The sequence below is a fragment of the Harmonia axyridis genome, chromosome 1, assembly GCF_914767665.1.
Source record: "Harmonia axyridis chromosome 1, icHarAxyr1.1, whole genome shotgun sequence".
NCBI classification, from domain to species: domain Eukaryota; kingdom Metazoa; phylum Arthropoda; class Insecta; order Coleoptera; family Coccinellidae; genus Harmonia; species Harmonia axyridis.
Genome location: NC_059501.1, coordinates 67,695,271 through 67,718,087, shown reverse-complemented (window position 1 = coordinate 67,718,087; position 22,817 = coordinate 67,695,271). Strand labels below are relative to the sequence as shown.

At 32.7% G+C, this 22,817-nt stretch overlaps 4 protein-coding genes across 8 annotated transcripts in view; 2 read left to right on the top strand and 2 right to left on the bottom strand.

Moving 5' to 3' along the window:
- Nucleotides 1-308: 308 nt before the first annotated feature.
- LOC123675638 lies at nt 309-3,887 on the top strand. The gene is made up of 2 exons (XM_045611080.1): nt 309-626; nt 2,852-3,887. The coding sequence occupies exons 1-2, from the start codon at nt 316-318 to the stop codon at nt 3,768-3,770; spliced, it is 1,230 nt and encodes a 409-aa protein (XP_045467036.1). The 5' UTR covers nt 309-315; the 3' UTR covers nt 3,771-3,887.
- Nucleotides 3,888-12,116: 8,229 nt separating this feature from the next.
- LOC123688932 (probable U3 small nucleolar RNA-associated protein 11) lies at nt 12,117-13,002 on the bottom strand. The gene has a single exon (XM_045627686.1). It carries the CDS (start codon nt 12,868-12,870, stop codon nt 12,160-12,162), a length of 711 nt encoding a protein of 236 aa, XP_045483642.1. The 5' UTR covers nt 12,871-13,002; the 3' UTR covers nt 12,117-12,159.
- Nucleotides 13,003-13,399: 397 nt separating this feature from the next.
- Nucleotides 13,400-16,873, top strand: LOC123688813 (60S ribosomal protein L19-like). The gene is made up of 4 exons (XM_045627535.1): nt 13,400-13,489; nt 13,611-13,717; nt 15,029-15,192; nt 15,656-16,873. The coding sequence occupies exons 1-4, from the start codon at nt 13,485-13,487 to the stop codon at nt 15,980-15,982; spliced, it is 603 nt and encodes a 200-aa protein (XP_045483491.1). The 5' UTR covers nt 13,400-13,484; the 3' UTR covers nt 15,983-16,873.
- Nucleotides 16,874-21,775: 4,902 nt separating this feature from the next.
- The window catches only part of LOC123685032 (potassium channel subfamily K member 1-like), a 79,536-nt gene continuing 78,494 nt past the window's right edge, over nt 21,776-22,817 (bottom strand). For all 5 annotated transcript variants that reach the window (XM_045624627.1, XM_045624602.1, XM_045624618.1 and 2 more), the window contains one exon: nt 21,776-22,426. The gene's annotated coding sequence lies outside the window, so the exon portion shown is untranslated. The remainder of the gene's footprint in view (nt 22,427-22,817) is intronic.

Genomic DNA, 22,817 nt, shown 5'->3' with positions numbered 1-22,817 from the left:
TTCAAATTATTTCGCCTGGTGCTTCAATATTATTTCTTTTGATAATTTTGGGCGCCCCTACAGACGTGGCCGTGGCAAGTGCCACCTTTGCCACGCCCTAGACACGGCTCTGGTGAGGTGTGCAAACCCCAGGCGCATATTGAGAGAGGCCCGATGCCAGACATTGCAAAATACTGCATTTGGGTAATAAATACCTCGTAACCTCGGATTCACGTTCGCATATTGAGACAGAGGTGGGATCGGTGTCGGTATTCTTTGTATTGAAGCTCAGGGGTTGTTGTAAAACACTCATTGTCTTCTTTTTCTTATTTCGAAATGTTGGAATACCTCGATTCGCTTTCTGCATCTGAATCTGATTCAGATGCCGAACTGGAAACTATATTGTTATATCTACGTAAATCAAAAAAAAAAAAAAAGCCGAATAGTGAGTACCTTAAGAAAAGAAATACTCATGGAGAATTTTCTTTAAACAAAGAATTGTGTGATGAACGGTTCATAAACTATTTTCGTCTAAACCGAGAAGAATTCAAAGAAGTGCATACCTTGATTCAACCAATTATTCACTCCGAGGGATGTAATGCTCAGAAACCTATAGGAACTGAAGAAAAACTGGAAGTATTTTTAAGGTGAGCATATGTTTCTCAAATAAATTTGGATATTGAAATTGAAAAAACATGTATGTCATTGTATAAACAATAGTGGAATTACAAAAAACGCTGCAAATTTTCGACTATTCTTTATTAATCGTCTTTCGACATAAAATAATATGGCGAATAGTCGAGAAAATATAAATTAAAAAATTTTTCAAAAAAAAAATATTTTACATAGTATAATCGTGGGAATATAAATTTTCAATTTCATAATTACGTGTTGATTTCGTGAGAAAATAATTTTTTTGACTTTGTTTTTTTTCATTATTTGCTCAAAAATTTCATAAAAAATGAGCTAGGAGGATCAATGCGTTAGTACAACAAATTTCGTGCAAAATTTTCTGTTGATTGAAAATGTCATAGTTTTTATGAATGATACAAAACATTTTGCTCTGAACAATGAAATAATTCATTTTTTATTCGATTTTCGAATTATATACATTTCGAAACGTTATCTTTGAAAACTTCAGGAATTGTTGAATTTATTTTTCTTGGGCCGAATCCAAATTTCCATCAATGAAGATGTGAAACGAATATAATCGCATTTATATGGGATCATAGAAACATGAGTAGTAATTCAAAACATATTAAATTAATTTCTCTAATTCTGTGGTTATTCCGTTCATTCTTCCACATCTTGTAGAACAAAATCGTGCGAGAATATAGCAGAAACGCACAGTTTTCATGGTTATATTTTATTATTCTATGTTGGTTCTCTGAACTTTCCGCTACGGCTTTATCTGTCAATTCATCAATTTGCCTTAAAGAAATCAGTTCTGCCAACCAACATTTTTCAATACAAAAATCACTAAATTGTATTTATGGAAATATTTCATTAATTTCAATGAAAATGCAATGAATTAGAGAAAATAATGTATAATACTCGTACAGAAGGCTCATTCTACCACTCGTTCATTCCAAAACTCGCCACTTCGTGGCTCGTTTTTGAATTTTGAACTCGTGGAAGAATATCAATGCCTTCTGCACTTGTATTATAAATAACTATTCAGGGCATTCAGACAATTTTTCAATTCTGGAAAATGTACCCCCCGAGCGGGACTCGAACCCGCAACCTCCGAATTACTAGTCCGATACTCTCGCCGTTGAGCTATCGACGAAGTTGAAAAAGCTTCGCATTGAGGAACTACTAATCCCAGAAATGAGTGTTAATATGCCTTACGAACTATATATATAATTCGCAAGGGTTGAGGAAAGTTGAAATTGATGGAAAGAACATAATAATAACAACGTCAGTGATCATTACGATTCAACATTTCCTCACTTGTAAATTAAAACGCAGAACATAAATTGAATATAGATCTAATAAAAATAACAGTGAAATTACAACATTTTGTAATTCTAAACATAAAAACATTTGTATATTAAACTGAAACAAAAATGATGAATAATAGATAATGAATGATAATAATAAACATAGAATCATACAAAATAAAAAACAAATCATAAGTAAAATATAGATAACACGAAAGTGAACTTAAATCTATATTTAAGCACAGAACATGAAATATATAAAAAAAATTAAATTAATTTGAATAATGGAATTGTGAAGTCCCAAGCTGAAGTCATTTGATACCTAGTCTACTCGACTGTCGAGGATATGGTGGACTTGTTTTAGAACATTAGTGTCTCCAGGAAAATAGTGTTGAGTTGGGAATGTTGTTTGAGGCAAGCTCAGCACTGGTGCTTCCTCTTGTGAATCATTTTGAATTAAATGCTGAGATGAGAGGCAGTTTTTTGTCATCTCTCAGAAAGACATAAAAAATAGGTCTAGGTCGTATTTTTGCCCCATTTTTTCTTCTAATTTTATCTCGCCTCCCTCCGTTCTTACGACCTCTGATCTCCCTGTTCGAGAGTTTTATGCAGGAACTGTTCAATATCTATTTGATTGATACTTACTTCAGCCAGATCTATCATTTCCACATTTCCTTGGTTCAATTAATGGCTCCATTGGAGGTTCCTCATCTTTGATGGTGAAATTTGTTTCACGTTTCTTATTGACCTCATGCTTAAGAAGAAATTCCATCTGCGCTGCGATTGAAACTTCCATGATTTCAGGTGTGTTGCTGATGCACCACTAACACACTACCTGTGTATATTGATGAATCATCTTAATATTCCCACTTTATTTGTACAGTACATATTTCAAGATTTATTCAAAATAAATAATTTTATTGTTTCAGGTATTTGGCATCTGGTGATAGCTACAAAAGTATTGCACATAGTTACAGGATGGGAGATAGAACAGTATCTAAAATTGTAAACGAAGTTTCCAGAGCAATATGGAAAACAATTCAACCGATGTATCTACCACAACCTACAGAAGAAATGTGGATATCGATTGCCTCCGATTTCGAAACAATATGGAATTTTCCACATTGTGTGGGGGCAATAGAAGGAAAGCATGTGGTTATTAAAAAGCCAAATAAATCTGGATCCTTACACTATAATTACAAAGGCGATCTCTCCATCGTCTTGATGGCAGCTGTAGATGCAAAATATAAATTCACCTTCATTGAAGTAGGACCCATGGGAAGATTCAGTGACGGAAGTATATTTTCAATTTGTGAATTGGAAAAAAAAATGGCTGGGGGAAGTCTCCATCTTCCATCTCCTAGTGAGATACCCAACTCTGAAAATATATTTCCTTACGTATTTGTGGCGGATGAAGGTTTCCCATTACAGATAAACGTGATGAGACCCTACCCAAGAAGAAGTGTAATGCAAAATTTTGAAAATAAAGTTTTTAATGATAGGCTTTCACGAGCAAGGCAAACTGCTGAGTGTGCATTTGGGATCCTAGCCTCACGATTCCGCGTATTCAGAAGACCATTTGAAAATAAAGTTACCAGTGTTGTCGATATCGTTAAAGCCGCTTGCGTATTACATAATTATTTAAGAAGGAATTCTACCGTGACTAGTGATATTGGACAAAATGAATCGAATGAAAACTTATCATCTGAACAGCTAGTTCAAATTCAAAGAAATCTATCTAGAAGTTTGAATGCTGCTTTTTCCGTTCGAAAAATATTCACTGAATACTTCAATTCTGTCGGAAGTGTACCATGGCAGGAAGAGAGTGTATCGCTAAGGCATAATTGAAAGGTATACAGGGAGATCAAAAACATTTACATTGTATTGTAATAAAATTATATCAGTAAAAATAATCATGTGAAATTTATGAACATGTTTAAAAAAATCCTTTATTGTCTAACAGGAGAAAACCCAATTACAAGACAATATGTTGTTATAATAATAATTTTTGTCTATCACACATTTTCAAAAAAATTATAAAGAATAACAAAAAATAATGAAAAATAGAAACTTACCTAACACAATTTTGGATTTTTTTTTTTTACTAAATCATAAAGATTAACAAAAATAATGAGAAGTACATAAATACGAGTACGTTACATGGCAAAATTTTGAAATAAAGTTGATTTTACTTTATATTTGAAATGACCAAAGCAGTCCACACCGATATCTGTAAGGGAGTACATTTCATTTTATTTTTGACATATTGTATGGATTGGGGATTTGGTGCCTATGTTTGTTCTGAGTGAATGTAAATAGAAGCAAGACTTCCTTCTGCCACTCAGGCGTGGAATATGAAAGTAGAGTTTGTACAGCAGATCAGGACAGTCTACCAAACCATGTATAATCTTCATTGCTACATCCCTGCTGGGGGTACACACCATCCAATTTGTAGGTCATATACTTCATGAATTTTCTTTGTCATAATTCCACCAATGGGATTTGTACATTATATCTAGGTGCCCATACTAAGGAACCGTATTCTAGTCGGTACTTACAAAAGAATTGAAAAGTTTGTTGAAGCATTCGATGTTCCGAAAGTCCTGACAAGTGCGGAATATTAGGCCGAGCATTCTTTTGGCTTGTAGTATAGTTTTGTTCAAATGTATGCCAAAGTTCAGCTTAGGGTCAAATCAGATACCCAAATCTTTGGTTTCTGAAGCTTGAGTTAGTTGATGGTTATTTATTGCATAGGAATGTTGACTAGTATTCACTTTTAGAATAAAAGTCATGTATTTACATTTCTGTATGTTCAGTGGAAACTCTTTGGCAGTGCACCAGCTGAATATATGATCAATGTCTTTTTGAAGCATAAGGCAGAGTCATATAATGAAAGAATGGGTAGAAATAAATTCAGATCGTCTGCGAATAACTGAACTCGAGTATTCTTCGCATATATCATTTATAAAAATAGAAAAAAATAAGGAAGCTAAGACGCTGCCTGAGATGGTCTGCTAGATGCTGTGAAGGTATTCTGATTCTTGATTGTTATTGTATATCGGGTGTCCCAAGGTGAGTGGCCTATTAGATTATTATGGAAACTATTGATGGTAAAAATTTCAAATTTTCTCGATAGATATTTGGCCATGTTAGGTACATTTTTAAAATAATTTCACATTTCCAGTGTTGCCGGATGTACGACAATTTGGCAACAACTTTGTTATTTTGAATAGGACATCCGGTATTTCTATTTTTTTATGATACTCCATAAAATATTGAATCTATTCACTCTTACTTGTCCATCCCTATCTTCAACGGTTTTTGAGTTATTAATTATTTTTCGAAATTTTTGATCAGATTGGTGTATTACGAAAATGACTCTAGTTCGTTCAATATTTGAGATTTAAGTCAGAAATTTTGCAAGTCGTCAGATATTGATCTGATCTGTGTCACTGCTCTTGAATTATGGTTGTCAATAATACAGGACGGACCAAAAAAAATCATCATTTGCCAAGTTACAAAATTGTAAAAAAGTCTATTTTTTCAAATTAGACACCTAGTATATTTTTCAATTTTTGGAATCAGTACAACACACTCTACAATTTTTCGATTCACGTCCCTATACCTATCTCAACTGGATTCCGAGTTATATGCGTTATATGTGTATATCTTTCTTGAGTCATTATTTATAGAAAAACCTCGGAACAAAACACCTGTTAGGCAATTATTGTTTATTTTGACATTTATGGATTGAACTGATTCATTGATATATCGATCTTTGAACCAAATAGAGAACATAACAATACAAAAGACATTAACACTTATTGAATCAATGTGAAATCTAATAAACGCATATAACTCGGAATCCAGTTGAGATAGGTATAGGGACGTGAATAGAAAAATTGTAGAGTGTGTTGTACTGATTCTAAAAATTGAAAAATATACTAGGTGTCTAATTTGAAAAAATAGACTTTTTCACAATTTTGTAACTTGACAAATGATGAATTTTTTTGTTCTGTCCTGTATTATTGACAACCATAATTCAAGAGCAGTGACACAGATCAGATCAATATCTAACGACTTGCAAAATTTCTGACTTAAATCTCAAATATTGAACGAACTAGAGTCATTTTCGTAATACGCCAATTTGATCAAAAATTTCGAAAAATAATTAATAACTCAAAAACCGTTGAAGATAGGGATGGAAAAGTAAGAGTGAATAGATTTAATATTTTATGGAGTATCATAAAAAAAAATAGAAATACCGGATGTCCTATTCAAAATAACAAAGTTGTTGCCAAATTGTGGTACATCCGGCAACACTGGAAATGTGAAATTATTTTAAAAATGTACCTAACATGGCCAAATATCTATCGAGAAAATTTGAAATTTTTACCATCAATAGTTTCCATAATAATCTAATAGGCCACTCACCTTGGGACACCCGATATATCATGGTAATACAAGTTATACAACAATTGATAAGTGGTGAACCTTGTGGAGTACCTTATTGTGGCACAAATGGGGCTGAAGTTTCTTTTTTCATTTCAACCTGTAGAGTTCTCCCCGAAAGAAATTTGGAAATTATTTTTGGGAGGTATGTAGGGCATTGTAGTTGGCGTTATTTGAATAAGAGTCTATTGTGCTAGACACTGTCCAATGCTTTTTGGATGTCAATAAATAGGGCTGCCGACTCTTTTCCATTTGCCTATTACATTGAATATTTGATGTTAAAATTGTAAGGAGGTGAGTTGTAGAGGTTTGGCTTTTGAATCAGAATTGGTATGAATGGAAGTAATGATACTGGTCTGCAGTTTTCTATTTTAGAGTGGTCTGTATTGGCTTTTTGTAAGGTGATAAGAATATCTTCTTTTCATTCATTGGGGAAATAAGAGTTGGTGATGCAGAAATAATATAGAGCGTGCCAAAAAATTCGCGTAACTCGTCAATAATTCCTGTACGAAGAATTATTAAGGAAAATCCTCGCACCCGTCGATTTTTAATTTCAAAAGCAATTTATCTTATCCTTTTATGATTTTGATATTTCTCAATGTTCATGATGAAATGTTGAAATTCTTCCTTCGCGGGCGTTCCAATTCGTATTAGGAACATATGAAAAAACACGAAAATACCATCCAAACACAGAAATTCTTATTAGGAACATATGATGAATGGAGGAGGTATCCGGATAGCAGATCTTTTCTTGGCAACCAATCATACACGATAACGTTTTATGTGTTGCCTATTCATCTGTACTCCTGCTTCCTGATATACCTCCTCAGTCTCATATGTTCCTGTTACTAAATTTGGCACCAAATTCTTGATTTTTCGTTCGAATTTATTACACGAAAATACCATCCAGACACAAAAATTCGTATTAGAAGAAAAATCAAGAATTTGGTGCCAAATTTAGTAACAGGAACATATGAGACTGAGGAGGTATATCAGGAAGCAGGAGTACAGATGAATAGGCAACACATAAAACGTTATCGTGTATGATTGGTTGCCAAAAAAAGATCTGCTATCCGGATACCTTCTCATTCATCATATGTTCCTAATACGAATTTCTGTGTTTGGATGGTATTTTCGTGTTTTTTCATATGTCCCTAATACGAATTAGAACGTCCGCGAAGGAAGAATTTCAACATTTCATCATGAACATTGAGAAATATCAAAATCAAAAAAGGATAAGATAAATTGCTTTTGAAATTTAAAATCGACGGGTGCGAGGATTTTCCTTAATAATTCTTCGTACAGGAATTATTGATGAGTTACGAGACTTTTTTGGCACGATCTATATTATTTCTGCATCACCAACTCTTATTTCCCTAATGAATGAAGAAGGAATTCTTATCTCCTTACAAAAAGCCAATACAGACCACTCTAAAATAGAAAACTGCAGACCAGTAACATTACTTCCATTCATACCAATTCTGATTCAAAAGCCAAACCTCCACAACTCACCCCCTTACAATTTCAACATCAAATATTATACTATAATAGAATATGCTAAAACAAGTTGCAGATTGGGCTCATGTTCCAACACGAATGCGAAATTCGAAAACGAGCGACGAAGGAGCAAGCATGTTGGAATTGCATTCTGCAACGAGTATTAGACGATATTTTCTCTATTTCACTCATATTTTGTGAAATATTGTAGAAATTCAATGAATTTAGATTATACATTCTCGTGACATTTGTATTGTATCGTGCCAGTTATCATGGTGTGACCGTTACGAAAATTGACAGACTACGGAATTTGAATCGTACGTTTTGAATTTTGAAATAATTTATTATTACGCATTAAATTCGTGAATTATGCCTGCCGAAATCGATTTAACACCAACATAATTAAGAGAAATTGCGAATAATGTTGCAAATCATTTCACTCGATCCACATTATATTGTCTTGACAATTAATTTTTGTTGAATTTTGATAAGATTGGAAGTGTAGACAACCACAAAACTAAAAATATAACTGAAAACAATGCTGTAATGAGTTCATTGCACCACTCTTTTTAGAACTGTAATGAACTCATTACGATACTGAAATAGAGAAACACAAATACATGTGCACCTTGATGGGTCGAATGAACCTAATTGATATAAGGTATCTCGAATTCAGACACTGTCCTATATTTAGAAATTATTCTGTTTATTCAGCTTAAATAAGATATTCACAAATTTCGAATCAAATTATGATATCTATCGAGCCAAATCAACATTACTATTATTATCAAATCGTCAAAAAGATCAATCCTGTAAGTAAGATTGGTCTAATAACAATAAGAATTATTTGAAAAATTTGCGCAAAAATAAGTGATCATGAAGATTACGGGTCTGTAATTTTCTATCGAAGTCATTGATCCTTATTTATTATACCCGGGAGTTATCACATTTACTTCATTATTTATGTATTATTCTTACTTTACCTTATTAATTTTACTTTTTTTTTTCTCAGGTGCTGAAACAAACATAGGCTAAAGGAGTTATAAGCGAAAATTGGAAAAATGGCGATATCGAAAAACATTTATATCTCCGCTTATACTGACGATAGAGCTCTGAAATTAAAACATAATAGAGGCACTTTTTTACGTAGAATCCAGTGGCGTGCTCGTCTTTCCAAAAAGGGTTTTAATTACGAAGCTATCACCCTAAGTTTTGTTTTTTCAAATGGAAACTCTAGATTTCTGTGATATTTTTTGAAAGCTTAATTTTTCCTGATTTCAAAAATATTCTGAATAAAACCAAACCAGTGTATAACAAAAAAATATATGTATGAACAATTATGTTCATGAGGAATCATCAAGCTACAATGCAAAAAAATAGGTTCAAGAGAAAATGAACTAAGACAAACTATGTTGAGATTTAAGATAATAAATTTAAGAATGGATATTCGAATACAAATAGGCGCAAAAGTTCCAGCCCTAATTCGAAGTAATATCCAGGTTAAAACAATATAAAATCCAAAGCAACTTACTGTTCATGCATTCAATTTTCAAAAAATCAATATTCAAATCACCACACACAAAGAGAACATCAGATGAATTAATGCAATAATTCAGAGCAAGTGAAATTCTGTCCAAAAAAACCTCAAATTTACCCGAACAAGGCCGATAAACACTCTAGATTCTCAAACTCTTAGTATAAATCAAGAAGTTTCAAATACTGCTAATGATTTTCCTGGAAGATCTACAGGTGAAGAAATAATGAAAACTAATTAATAATTACTCAGACACACCCATGGAGTTTTTCGTTAAGAAAAATGAAAACTGAATATATTTCAGATTCCCCTACTAAAAGTTCTGACAGTGAAATGAGAACAGAGAAAACGAAAAAGAAAACAGGTGCACACATTGTGCAAACCTGCATGTCTCTTATACTGATCAAGAAATACAACGTAGTTGGAATCCTGTACATTCTTAAATTCCTAATACTAATCAAGCAGGTATACATTTAACGGGTTCGAATACTGCCAAAATGATTTGCCTGGAAAATCTACAGGTGAAGAAATAGGGAAGACTGTAAAGATTTTTGATTCCCCCACCAAAGGTTCTGATAGTGAAATGAACAATAGAGAAAAGTTTTGAAACAACTTCTATTTCCGAATTAGAATGAGGGTAGATAATCATCAGACTTTGAAATGATTGATTCTGGCAGCACTTAGTATGAAATCATAGATGAGAATAGGGATAACAAAAAATAAAATAATGCACATCTTCTTAAAAGCTACATATGTTGTCTACGAAGACATCTATTGCACTCCTTTTGTTGATTTTCAAGTTCCTGAAGCTGAACACACAATGCTAAATAGATGCACTCATCTAGATTTACAAGTTCATAATGGTAATCATTCTTCAGGGCTCCAAATCTTCAAGCAAAGAGAAGTATTATGTTTCTGTGTGGGTTTCTCCCACAGGATGATTAACAATTTTCACAATTCACTTTATAAATTAGAATTGGACTGCAATAATTTTGGAATATTCATTTTAGAGAACAAGGATGTTATTGTTCTTCTGTAATAGCAAATGTTTTCTCCAATTCAATAAGGCATTAATGAGTTGTTTCAATGTAGTTGGAACAATAGATCAACTTGTATTATTCGAGATGGTTCAGTCTAAATATCTTCAATATTAATTGAAATTTGGATACCTGGCGCAGAAAATATGTTTTATATTAATAGTTACTTGTGAACAGTTCTCTTAAGAAAATTTTTGTCAATAAATAAGAATTATTCCAGTAACCTGGGATGACAGTCTTAACTTTTTTTGTTCTCTATTATCAACATTTTGTGTTTGAACTTATGAGATGATTTGTAATAGAGATTTCTATCAAAACTTAAAATTCATATTTGAAGTGTACAATGAGGGTGCCATCCCTTTTTTTTTATTCATTGCTCATCAAAGATAACAGAATAATCGTTATCAAAAACAGTTTCAGGAAAATTCTCAATTGCAAATCATTTAATGAGTTCAAACACAAAATATCGATGGTCAACATTAGAACAAAATTCAAGACTTAATCATTCCCGCTTTCACCAGAAAAATTTGATTTTTGTGCAAAAATGTTACTCGAGATAGGTTAGTGAACACTCTTAATGAAAATTATATTTTACAATTCATGTATTTGCGTATTTTTGTCAACTGGTTTTCAAAATGTTCAAAAGTTTGTCAATACCTTAGAATCCTCCACATATGTACAGGGTGGGCTAAATTGGACACTTTTGAATGGGAAGTCCTATTTCTATACTAGATAGACGAAAACTGTGTCTAAGGAGCAATTTTCATGAGAAACATATCAACGAAATACCTCAACTCTATAACTATTACCGTTATATATTAACAGGGTGTTTTTAGAAATGTTGCTGTTACTGTTGAAATGTTTTCATTTTTGTGAAAACAATCTTGTAGCAACTTTTAAAATATAATTCAATTACGTTAAATGAATTTTCTACAAACTGATATTTCATGAGATATCGCCATGAAATTTTTGTTTCAAATATATTTCAGATATCAGACACAACCAACTTTTCTAAAAGATATAATCTTCACCATAGACGTTAGATCAGGCGACCTAGCTGGCCATCTTTTGGGACTTCGAACATGACTTCAGAAAAATATCAAGTATGCTAAATTTTTGGAATGGTAATTTTCAGCTCTATTGAAATATGTAGAAAAATACGGAGTGTACCATTTGAAAAAAAAAATTTCATAGTAATATCTTATGAAATATCAGTTTGCGGAAAATTCAATTAACGTCTTTGAATCCTATATAATAAGTTGCTTCAAGATTATTTTCACAGAAATGAAAAATTTCCAACAGTAAAAGGTTACAGCAATATTTCGCAAATGAACATTTTCGAAAAACCCCCTGTAACTATGTAACAGTGATAGTTATGGAGTTGCAGTTTTTGCCAGTGAGTTTCTCATGTAAATTGGTCATCAGATACCAACATCAGTTTTCGTCTATCTAGTATAGAAATAGGACTTCCTGAAAATTACTAACACCGAAATTTATCAATTGAAAATTATACAAATTTTAATCAAAAAGGATACTAAAGATCTAAAACATTTTCTATTTTAATCCATTGTGAACTATCAGAAGTAGAATTTAAACATTCTTTCATGAGAACATATTTTTTATAGTTCATAAAGATTTTGTCACTTGTTTGTTACAGTAATAAATAATCACAGATTTCAGAACTTATTATTTTTATTTTCACATTATATAAGTAAAATCATTTTTTTCTTTCATACCTCCAAACATAAACTGGAGCTCTAAATTTATTGCCTTTTTTCACCTTTTTCGGAGGTAGCACATTACTTTTAGATGCTAATTTTTTTTTAATCGCTAGCTTTTCTGAAATAATGGCCAACTCCTTTTCTCTGTTAATCCTTTTCGCTAATTCATCATACAACTGCTTTCTCTTATTAGTGCTTTTGACTAGAGCATCTACGTCAAGGTCGGGTAATTCCTTCTCCCATAAATTGCTATTTTGTCTGTTTCTAAATGCCTTTTCATCTTCTTTATTGAAAAAAGTATGTTTATTGACTGGCTCCATATCCACACCAATTAAATGTAATTGTGCCTGCATCTTCTCAATTTTCTTGCGCTCTTGATTCCTTTTGGTATCGATGTATTTTAAATCTTGAGAAAACAATTTTGTTTGTTCTATGCTGTCTTCATCTTCATTGTCTTTTTGCTTATCAAAATGCATTCCATTTTTCGTCTTTGAATTAATCATATGATGATAGAATTCATCCGGATTTTTGTTTAAGGCTCTTTTCTTGAGTACTTTGAGAGTTTCTTTCTTTTCATTTTTATCTTTCGCTCTCAGAATATAATCTTTTTTCTTCTCTAATATTCCCAAATGCTTCCTCTCTTCTGGTTGATGCCGTTCGGCATGAATTCTCTGGTGCGCTTTTTGGGCTTTTTTCCAAACTGACATGGTGAATCTGGTTTAGGGAACAAACTTCAACTTTAATAGATACACTTGATACAGGAAAACACTAATTTCTGAAATGCCACTAACGAATTATGTTATGAAATTTGAAGTAGGGTTATTGTAATAAATTATCCATCTATGACCTATAGTCACAGAATATGAAGAATTTTGACAAGTCATTTCTATGACTAGTTTTTTTCTTAATGAAATAGTCTATATACATTTGAAGGCGTGAGAGATTGATAATAAATTAAATGAACAAGAAAGAAATTTATTGTGGATCCTATTCCGTCATGATTTTTTCTTAATTTTTAATAGCTCAAGGTTAGGTGGTGACATCAGGGACGAACTACTCTAAATGGGTAATACCAGTTGATGTTGTTGTATAATTGTATATACTAAGGAACAATACAAATTTTAAACAATTTTTCCGATTGAGCTGGTGAATTTTTCTCAAAAGAAGAAAAAATGGGGGTAAAACAATGACAACGATGTGTCAAAAATTAAACCACAGATTACTAGTTAGTCTGTGATTAAACACCGTGTTTATTTATTTTCATCAGATATTGATCAGCTGTGTTGTAAGGAGTTAAAATTGGAGTCGAATAAAACATAATATGAGGTGAATACAATTTTCATAATAAATATCTATGCCTAACACGATATTACTATACTAGAGATGTTATTCCTGAGAAATTCTATTCATTTTACTGGAAATTACAAATCACTCTTTAATTTTACAGTTCGTTGAAGCTCCAAAAGAGGCTAGCAGCCTCTGTAATGAGATGCGGTAAGAAGAAGGTTTGGTTGGATCCGAACGAAATTAATGAAATCACCAACACAAATTCTAGTGAGTTGAAGTTTTGAGTAAAATAGAAATTTTCGGCCATAAAGACCCTAACCCCCCTAGGATTATTGAATCATATTTGTTTATATCCTTTATTATGTTGTGACATAAAATCGCTTTTGAAAAATATTTATATTTAAAATATATGAAAGTAAAAACTTTAAAATTATTAATGACAACATTTATCTGATTTCCATATTATGCAATAGTATAAAGAATTCTTAAACAATAGCAATAGTGTACAGTCTACACTTCACAATTCGAAATCTTTTACCTAACTGGAAATATATTTGGTTCTAGTTGGCCTAACTTCATGTTGAGACTCTGCATATACTTCTATTTTTGTTGACTCATGTACAAAGTACTCTAACATTACTTCGTGGTAAGAAGATTTGGAAGAATATCAATAAGCTGATGAAGTCGAAGGTATATTTCCTTTTGGGTTTCATATCCATCAGAATATCAAGTAGTATAGGGTCATTCTCAATTTGAGAACACTTGATATATATTTTCTTCTGCTTGTTTGTATGCTCTTTGGGAATATTGAGGGATAGTTCATACACGACATTTCCAATCTCGGCAGTAATCCTTCCAGGTTTCCATTGGTATCTATTGTTACATTAAACTTGGTAATAAACCACTTCACCAACTTCAAATAATTTGGAAGATGTAGCATGATTGTTGTTCCCACATTTCTACTTTGTTTTCTGGTTCAGCTGGAATTCAGTGATACTTTTGCCCAGAGTTTGCAAACGAAATTCTTCACTTACTTCCATAGTTTTGGATGGCACTTGACTTGATTTGAAATTCTGATTTAAAGAAATTCTTGCTGATTTTTCATCCATTGTTTCTGCTGCAGCTAACCTGGACTTCTTGAGCTTCAAGAAATATGGTGATGATTTTCTGGAACTGGTCTGACATGGTTATTCACTTTATTGGGTCTTTTTCAAATTCTTGTCACAACTTTAATGATGCTCTGTATAGTATGGAAACTCTTTTGTTTATATATTATATTTCAAATGTGTGAAAGTCTTCTTCTTCTTCCTCTTTCGATAGGACTGTGTCCTGTTTCTTTCTGCCTTCTTCCTGTTATTGTTCTATGTATGAAAGTAACTTCAATATTATTATAATGACAACAATATCATATTTCTGCAAAAAAAATTAGTACTATTAATAAAACTATAATTTCGAATTGGTAGTTTATTTATGGCCTTACATGGTGTGTTTTTCTATCAATAACGTTCTACCTGGAAAGAAGTTTCTGCAAGATGATAACATATTTTCTAATGTCTTCATTTATTCATGTTTTTCCAGGACAGAACATAAGAAAGCTTATCAAAGATGGTTTCATTATAAAAAAACCCGTAGCTGTTCATTCTAGAGCCAGAGTACGTAAAAATGATGAAGCACGTTCGAAAGGACGTCATTGTGGTTTTGGTAAACGTAAGGGTACCGCAAATGCTAGAATGCCAACAAAGGTTAGTCTAATGACTAAACTAACTAATTGACCATATAATTATGGCCAATTTTATTATTCAATATTGCTAATCAACTTCTCAAGAGAACCTATGGTCATCACTAATCACTCTCTGTCCTATATAATAACAATTTATTCCATTTTTCCATATACATAATAATATAGGACCTTTAGGGGGCTATATTGCCTCTACATAGGATGGCCCTTACAAACTGAATTTATTTAATATATCATTTTATTTCCTCCCTTTTGCACCTTTTTATGTGACCCTGGTTCATGTATTCACTTTATACACTTTTTACATTTTTATTTCAATTATGTCTTTAGGCTTTTCTATCACAAAAACATCATTGTTCAATGTTCCAATGGTTCTAGTGCTGTTTTATGTAATCATCCCCGTAACATAACTGTAACAGTTGGTTTTTTGAAAACATATGTCAATTCTCATTTGATTTTTGTTCTAGGAATTATGGATTCAAAGAATGAGAGTGTTGAGAAGATTTTTAAAGAAAAAGAGGGATATAAAGAAGATTGACAGGCACCTCTATCATACCTTATACATGAAAGTTAAAGGTAATGTTTTCAAGAACAAGAGAGTGCTGAATGACTTCATCAAGAAGAAACATTCTGAAAACAAACGTTCAAAGCAGTTGACGGATCAAGCTGATGCTAGAAGGTTGAAGGTGAAGGAAGCAAGAAAACGACGTGAAGAAAGAATTAAAATTAAGAAGGCAGAAGCTATTCAAAATTATGCTAAAGAAGATGAGTCCACTGCTGCATTGAAGAAATAATATGACTTCCAATAAATTTTTGGAAATTAATAATTTCTTCATTTCAGTCTTTCTTCATTCCAGAAATTCAGAACATGTAATTTTTACTATCTTGAAATAACTTTTGGATTTGCCACGGAGTGGTAATTTGAGTTTTGGAAGTAGAAGAAAATTGGCTGGTACGATATCTGGGGAAGAGGTTGTTTAAGATTTTGTTCCAAAATTCGTAATGTAATTTTTCCATTGTAATGAAATTCCAATTGCAAATTTTATAAAAATTGCAAAATATTAATGAATTGACACAATCTAAACGAGAGGTAACTGAAACTCCCCATCAGTACAGAGGATACTTTTGTCAACTTAGTGTCTAAAAGAATATTGACGATTCTTTTAGGCAGACTTTTTGAATGATGTTACAAGTCACCCCCAGCAGCCAATTGGACCATAGGGTGTTGACACTGTATTGTACTTTCAGAATGTAATTTTTTTATAGTTCATTAAGGATTTATTGACATCGAAGGAGGCCTTGAAAATTCAATCACCGCTTTATTTCTGGTTACAAAATGTCACTAAAAATTGCTGTGGTTTTATCATTGAAAAAAATATAAAGTGAATAATACAGATGTCAAGTATTATTACAAGTCTCTTGTCATGAAAGAATGGCAACATGGGAACAGAGTATTGCAAAATTGAGAGAAAAAAAAACATCAGTACTAAAAAACAGACATATACAAATTCATGCCGTCGAAAAAACGTAGCACTCAATATATATCCACATTGCAATGAAATACTGTTGAACATTTTCTCAATTTCAAGAAATTCGTAATGAATTGAGCACCAGCAATAACTTGGAATACTTACTGAAATATGAGGCTAAATCTAAAAGGAAATTACTAGAATTTCTTGATCTAATATAATTATTTGAAAAAAAATAATTTGCCCCCAAAAATGAGTATTGAACTATTCAATCATATACTACATACAATGTTTTGTGATATATTTTCATGTTAATTTATTTATTTATTCGTTAAGGTTTTTTTGTTACTAATTTATATTCACATGTTTCATTTTAATACCATTTGTTACAATTTTGTTTTTATTTTATTATTATTGTCCCATTTATATTTTTGTGTTTTCACTTGTATTTATATTTTTTGTATTCCTTCACATTCAGCATGCTGGGAATTCATTAAAAAAACATCTATATAATTTTTTTCTGTAGATTTTTTTTTGTATACATAATATGCATGAGATGATTCAGCTATCCCTCTAGGTGCCTTAATTCTAAGATTGGATTTTATATATCTTGCCTATCTATAGATATTATCAATACAGATATTTTAGTTTTGGGTTTATATGACCAAAAATCTAAAAACATAATGAATTCAATAGATGATCCGTTCTCTCTTTAATCACGTACATCATACTCAGTGTGAATGCAGTTTTACATCTGAGTTACTATTCTAAAATTTGGAATATTCTTCATGATGATAATCAAGAAAAACATTTATAATTTCAATATCTAGATATTCTAGATGCTAGGAATACTATGAGATGTCTTTAACTGGTAATAAATTATATAGGCGTCTCTGAAGTCAAAGTCAAGCCGGAATAGGGTAACAACAGGCTAAGTCATAAGAGTTATCAGAAAAATATAAGAATCTAAGTCGTGAATTTTTTCAAATAATTTTGCATTTTTCTTTATTCTAAAAAATGCAAATCCTGTGATGGATCTTTTAACTCCTGTTGCTCCAAATTCTTACTATTTTACAATTTTATTTCTCTTATATATGTTATCCTAAATAGAGCTCCTACAACTGTTAATTTTAAGCCAACTGCTCCAGCTTGAAATCAAGTGTTAGGTGTGTGGCTCAATTTTGTTTCAGTATTTTGTGATTAGGTCAACAAAAACTTCTGTTGGTATTAGTGTCGGCGCGAGTAATTTTGGCGCCTGAAGCAAAGAATTTTTCGGCGCCCCTACTGAAAAAGCATCAATAACAACCTGACCTCCCTCAGAATCACCCCACAATAAAAAAGCATCTGCTACTATGATAATACGGAACTTTCCAAAGAAGAATCTTGCGTCTATGGGGCCTTTTTTTAACGATTTCATCATTTAAACGATCCAATAACGCTAATAATAGCTGTTGAAGGTCTGGCTCTTTTGGAGGTAAAAAATGAATATTATACCTTGCGCATCCCAGAATACTGATGCCATAATCTTGCCAGCTGACTGTTGTGTTTTTCCTCGCTTTGGATTCGGTTCATCATCTTGTGCAGTCCACTCAGCTGACTGTCGATTGGATTCCGGAGTGAAATGGATGGAGCCATGATTCATCCATTGTCACATATCGACGCAAAAATTCAGGTTTATTGCACTAAAACAACTTCAAGCACTGCTCAGAATCATTAACACGTTGTTGCTTTTGATCTATTCTGAGCTCGCGCGGCACCCATTTTGCACACTGCTTTCTCATGTACGAATATTCGTGAATGATATGATGTACACGTTAAGATGATATCTTCACAATGTCTGTTATCCCGATCAACTTCATTTTACGGTCATTCAAAATTATTTTGTGAACTTTTTGGATTTTTCGTCGGTGACAGCTTCTTTTGGGCGTCCACCACGTTTGAACTTAGCATACCAATCAATGATAACTGATTTCCCTGGTGCAGACCCCGGAAACTCTTCATCAAACCAAGATTTTGCCTCAACTGTATTTTATCAGCATACGACATTCTTTTTTTTTCCATCTTTTTTCAAATAACAAAAGTAGCTAGACTCACAACGCAATATCTTACAAACTAATGGTCGAACTGCTGTCAAATTTTGACACGTATCGTTTGAAGGTTGGTACTAACTAAAAATCATATGGATTCAATAGTAGCACCGCCATCTGTGCATCAGACCGGGAACTTTTCAATTGGCCTAATACTTTATGTTTTTGTCGCTGTATGTATCTTAACTTATTTCTGGATTTCTTTGACGCCGATGAATAATATGTAGGTAAGTACTATAGGCTAAAGGTATTCGATTTTCACATCCATATGACACTGCGTACGATCGAAGATACGAAGTTTCAGTATCGCTTCGATTCCCATTTGGGATTACTCTGAAAACATTTGGCATTCAACAGTAACTAGTTTTGAAAGCAAAATCGTAGAAATTTTCCATATTTTTCCATCGACTTCCAAATAAGTCTGAAGCGAAGGTAGTGTTGCTTTCCGTCTTTGCGAAATACGTAATGATTTTATCCCTCTTTCAATGAGGGTATTAGGGAATTCTGTTTGCATAGGTTGAGTTGCTATGTCTTATTTATTATGCAGGCGGCTTAGTAAAGGCGATTTTAAGAATGTTATAGCAGGGAATGTTGTCAAACGCAGCAGAGTGGAACAAACTTATGTTATTTTTAAGAATGAAGGGTGAAATTTGAAAAAGTTGCAAGCTGTTCCGAATTGCCGCCTTTCAAGTAGAGGTGCCATTTTTAACCAGATTTTAGGTTATTTCATGTCTCTCATATCCATTCATGTATCGTTCTTCCCACTATTTTGAGGTCATAGCATTTTACGTGTTTTCCAAATGAACAATAGGTAGGTTAGGAGTCAACTGATGATGTAGGTCACCTTTTATATCTATTTTATTTTGGCGAGCCCAGTTTATGTAGGTCTCTCAAGGCCAAGGGATTACGGTGTTTCGTCCCGAGATAGTTGGTGGATTCTTCAGTTAGGCAATCTAGCCATCTCTGCCTCTCACACCATCGTGGAGAGGTGACTCTGCTGCAACGCGGCGGCTCCGTTAAGACCGCCAGCGCCGCATTACAGTGTGACGCGAAGCCCATAACGCCACCTTTCGAGCAGACAGAGTCACTACATTATTTTAATTTTTTTTGTGTGATATTGAGTTTTAGGATGTTCATAATTCTCAATCATAATTCAACTAAGTTCATTTTGTTTCGGGAATGTTATGTAACATCATTTGGTAGATTTATTCTTTTCAGAGCCCCGAGGATGATTTAAATATAATTGAAACGTCGGCAGATTTCCATCTAATTGAGTTCTCTCACCCTTGACCTCTTCCAATTAATTAATTATCTAATATCATAGATATTGAAAGTCATTAAACTAAATACTGTGAATACAAATATTTTTCTGATTACCTACCGTTATGTTATGACCTGTTATAGCTTCCCCAAACATAGGCTTTGCCGTTTCGAAGAATTCATTGAGGCCTTATCATAAAATTATCCCTAAACACTTGGTCCGCACGGTACCTAACTTATTCTTTTGCTCCAAACTCTTACTATTTTCCAATTTTATTTGTCAATTTTTCTGTATTTTATTATCAAAGAAGTTAGTGAACTCAAGGTTAAACCTTCCAAGGAATTTATTCAATTTTTGATAATCTATACTTGAACGCGGTGGAAACGTAAAACCAACAAGAATTCACTTACGTAAATTTAGCCTACGTAAAAATTACTGAATGGTCTTGGCGGACCATTTGTTTTGGGATAGTTTTATGATAGGGCCTCAATAAACTTATTAGAATGGCAAAGCTGTAAAAGATCGTAACCACGGTATATCTTTAAGGCGGCCACTCACGAGGCTACCATGTTCGAGCGTTCGGATAATTTTACAGTCGGGCAGCTCGGGACACGACCGCACGACTGTAAATCAGAGAATGAACTTGACTGCCCGACTGGAATCTCTTGAACGCTTGACGTTCAAAGTCTCGAAAAAACGCTTCTTGAGTGGCGGGCTTGAAGGAACCTACAGTGCCGCTGCCAGACATTTTGGCGCCTCGGCAAAATAAAATTTCGTCGCCCTGATTTGCCTCATTTATCTGAATTCTCTTTTAAGGAGCCTCTGTTATTCCTCTTAGGCATATTCTCAATTGAACATAAAATTGTCTTTTTTAACTTAAAATTACCTTGTCAAATTTATTGGAGGACGTTTTATCGATTTCATCAAAGAACGTCCTGGATTGTTCAAAAGTACGACGCTCTATGAGTCTATATTAAAAACACGACATAGCTTTTAAAGGTGCATTTTAGTATCTATTTGTATATTCATACTATAGTTGAGAGCGCTTATTTGATTTCGAAAACATTGGTCATTGAAATTTTTTTTTTATTTTAATACTAAGAAAACAGTTTTATGTCAAAAAGTATGTCTTGTTTTATCAACTGACTTTGCGCCCCTACAATTTGGCCCCTCGGCAAAATGTCCGGTTTGCCGCTCCTGGCGGCGGTCCTGTGAACCTATACCCAATTCTGGCTTGACGTCGACTTCTGGGTCATTCTGTATGATCCTTTGTGGTCTTAGAGAACCGTTTCGAATGTTTCGATAATAGGTTTGATCGGCTTCTTCAAAGATTTCATTTTCTAGGTACCTACTCTACGTAAAAATATTATAAATACTATAACAAAAATAGGCTCTAACTTTCGAAACAGTCAACCGACCTAGGTGATTTTTTAAATCAGGAATGTCATTTTTTTTTTGACAGGAAAGATAAAAACATTATGTATTAGTGTTCAGGAATATTCGAATGCAGATATCAGAAGAACAGAGAAAAGGGTTTCAAATCCATGTATCCATCAAAATGGATGGCATAAACTTCCATTGTTATTTTCTGACCAGTAAGTCAATATTTGTGAGTAGCATGCTCTCTGTGATTTTCAAATTATGAGTTGAAAATAGTCTCAGGATTGTAACAATATTTACCGCAATAATTTTGCTGATTCCAAGTTTTCTCGAGGAAACTCATAATGGTTTCAACAGTCCTAACTCCTGTATTTTTTCAAAATAACTACATTTTTATATTTTGATATTTTATTTGGTCCACATAATTAAATACAATGATATAGAATAATACAAATTTCAAAATAAATTACATTTGTTGAATATTTCGATTGACGATGTAGTAATATATATTCACTCTGATAAAATTATAATAACTATACATATGATTATAGTTACATATTTTTATCGCTACGGAAATACAGGTAAGCATCATTTGACAATCTTACTGATAAATAGTTATATTTGAAGGACAAAGGGAGAATCCAGTAATTAATTTATCTTAAACTCAACTTGGAATTATTTGTGTTGGAACTATTATGCATTACTTAATTTTGAATTGTTTTCTCTGGGCCCCCTTATATACCTATTTACCTTTCAAATAATTTTAGTTTTTGTATTCTCTTTGTAACACAGATTTCATCATAATACAGTTGAATTATTTTAGGAAAATATAAAGTTAGGCAGTTTCCTAACTTTTGACACTCTCATTGAAATCATAGAATTAAAAAAATATATGAGTTATATTATATAATACAGTTCTGTTGAAGATCAAATGGTTCTTTGAGTTGATACATTTTTTACTTAACACGAAGAATTGAAGAATACGTCCACAATGTTCCTTTCTTGAACTCAGTAGATGGATATGGCAAAATCTTGGAGTATCTGAAAGATGAGAATTATATGGTGAAACATCGAGAGTCAAATAAAAACAGAATGAAATTTTTTTCGCATATTGGTTTATTATTTCCAATAAACTTTTGAAATAGTTGAAGGAAAAAAATCAGCCTTGTTCTTGGTCAACGAACTCCAGCAAAATTTCAGGTGGCTGAGTTTTTTTTTGCCGTTGAGTGTATTTAAATTCCCTAGATGACCGCAGATACATAAAGAATTGCGTTATCCTGAGTTTCTTGGTTCTTGATTTTTATGAAACAAAGTCATTTGGGAATTGCAGAAATTATAGTCTGGTCCGGCATTATCTTATGATGATATATATTATGAACAGATTTGCAAATATTCAAAGATTGCGAAAAATTATGTTTACTCCTTTTAGAAA

Bases quoted from the DNA above. Each gene is read 5' to 3' on its own strand.
- LOC123675638 (XM_045611080.1), top strand. From the start codon at position 316: ATGTTGGAATACCTCGATTCGCTTTCTGCATCTGAATCTGATTCAGAT. The intron at 627-2,851 runs GTGAGCATATGT...TTATTGTTTCAG, and splicing joins AAACTGGAAGTATTTTTAAG to GTATTTGGCATCTGGTGATA.
- LOC123688932 (XM_045627686.1), bottom strand. From the start codon at position 12,870: ATGTCAGTTTGGAAAAAAGCCCAAAAAGCGCACCAGAGAATTCATGCC.
- LOC123688813 (XM_045627535.1), top strand. The intron at 13,718-15,028 runs GTGAGTTGAAGT...ATGTTTTTCCAG, and splicing joins AATCACCAACACAAATTCTA to GACAGAACATAAGAAAGCTT. The intron at 15,193-15,655 runs GTTAGTCTAATG...TTTTTGTTCTAG, and splicing joins ATGCTAGAATGCCAACAAAG to GAATTATGGATTCAAAGAAT.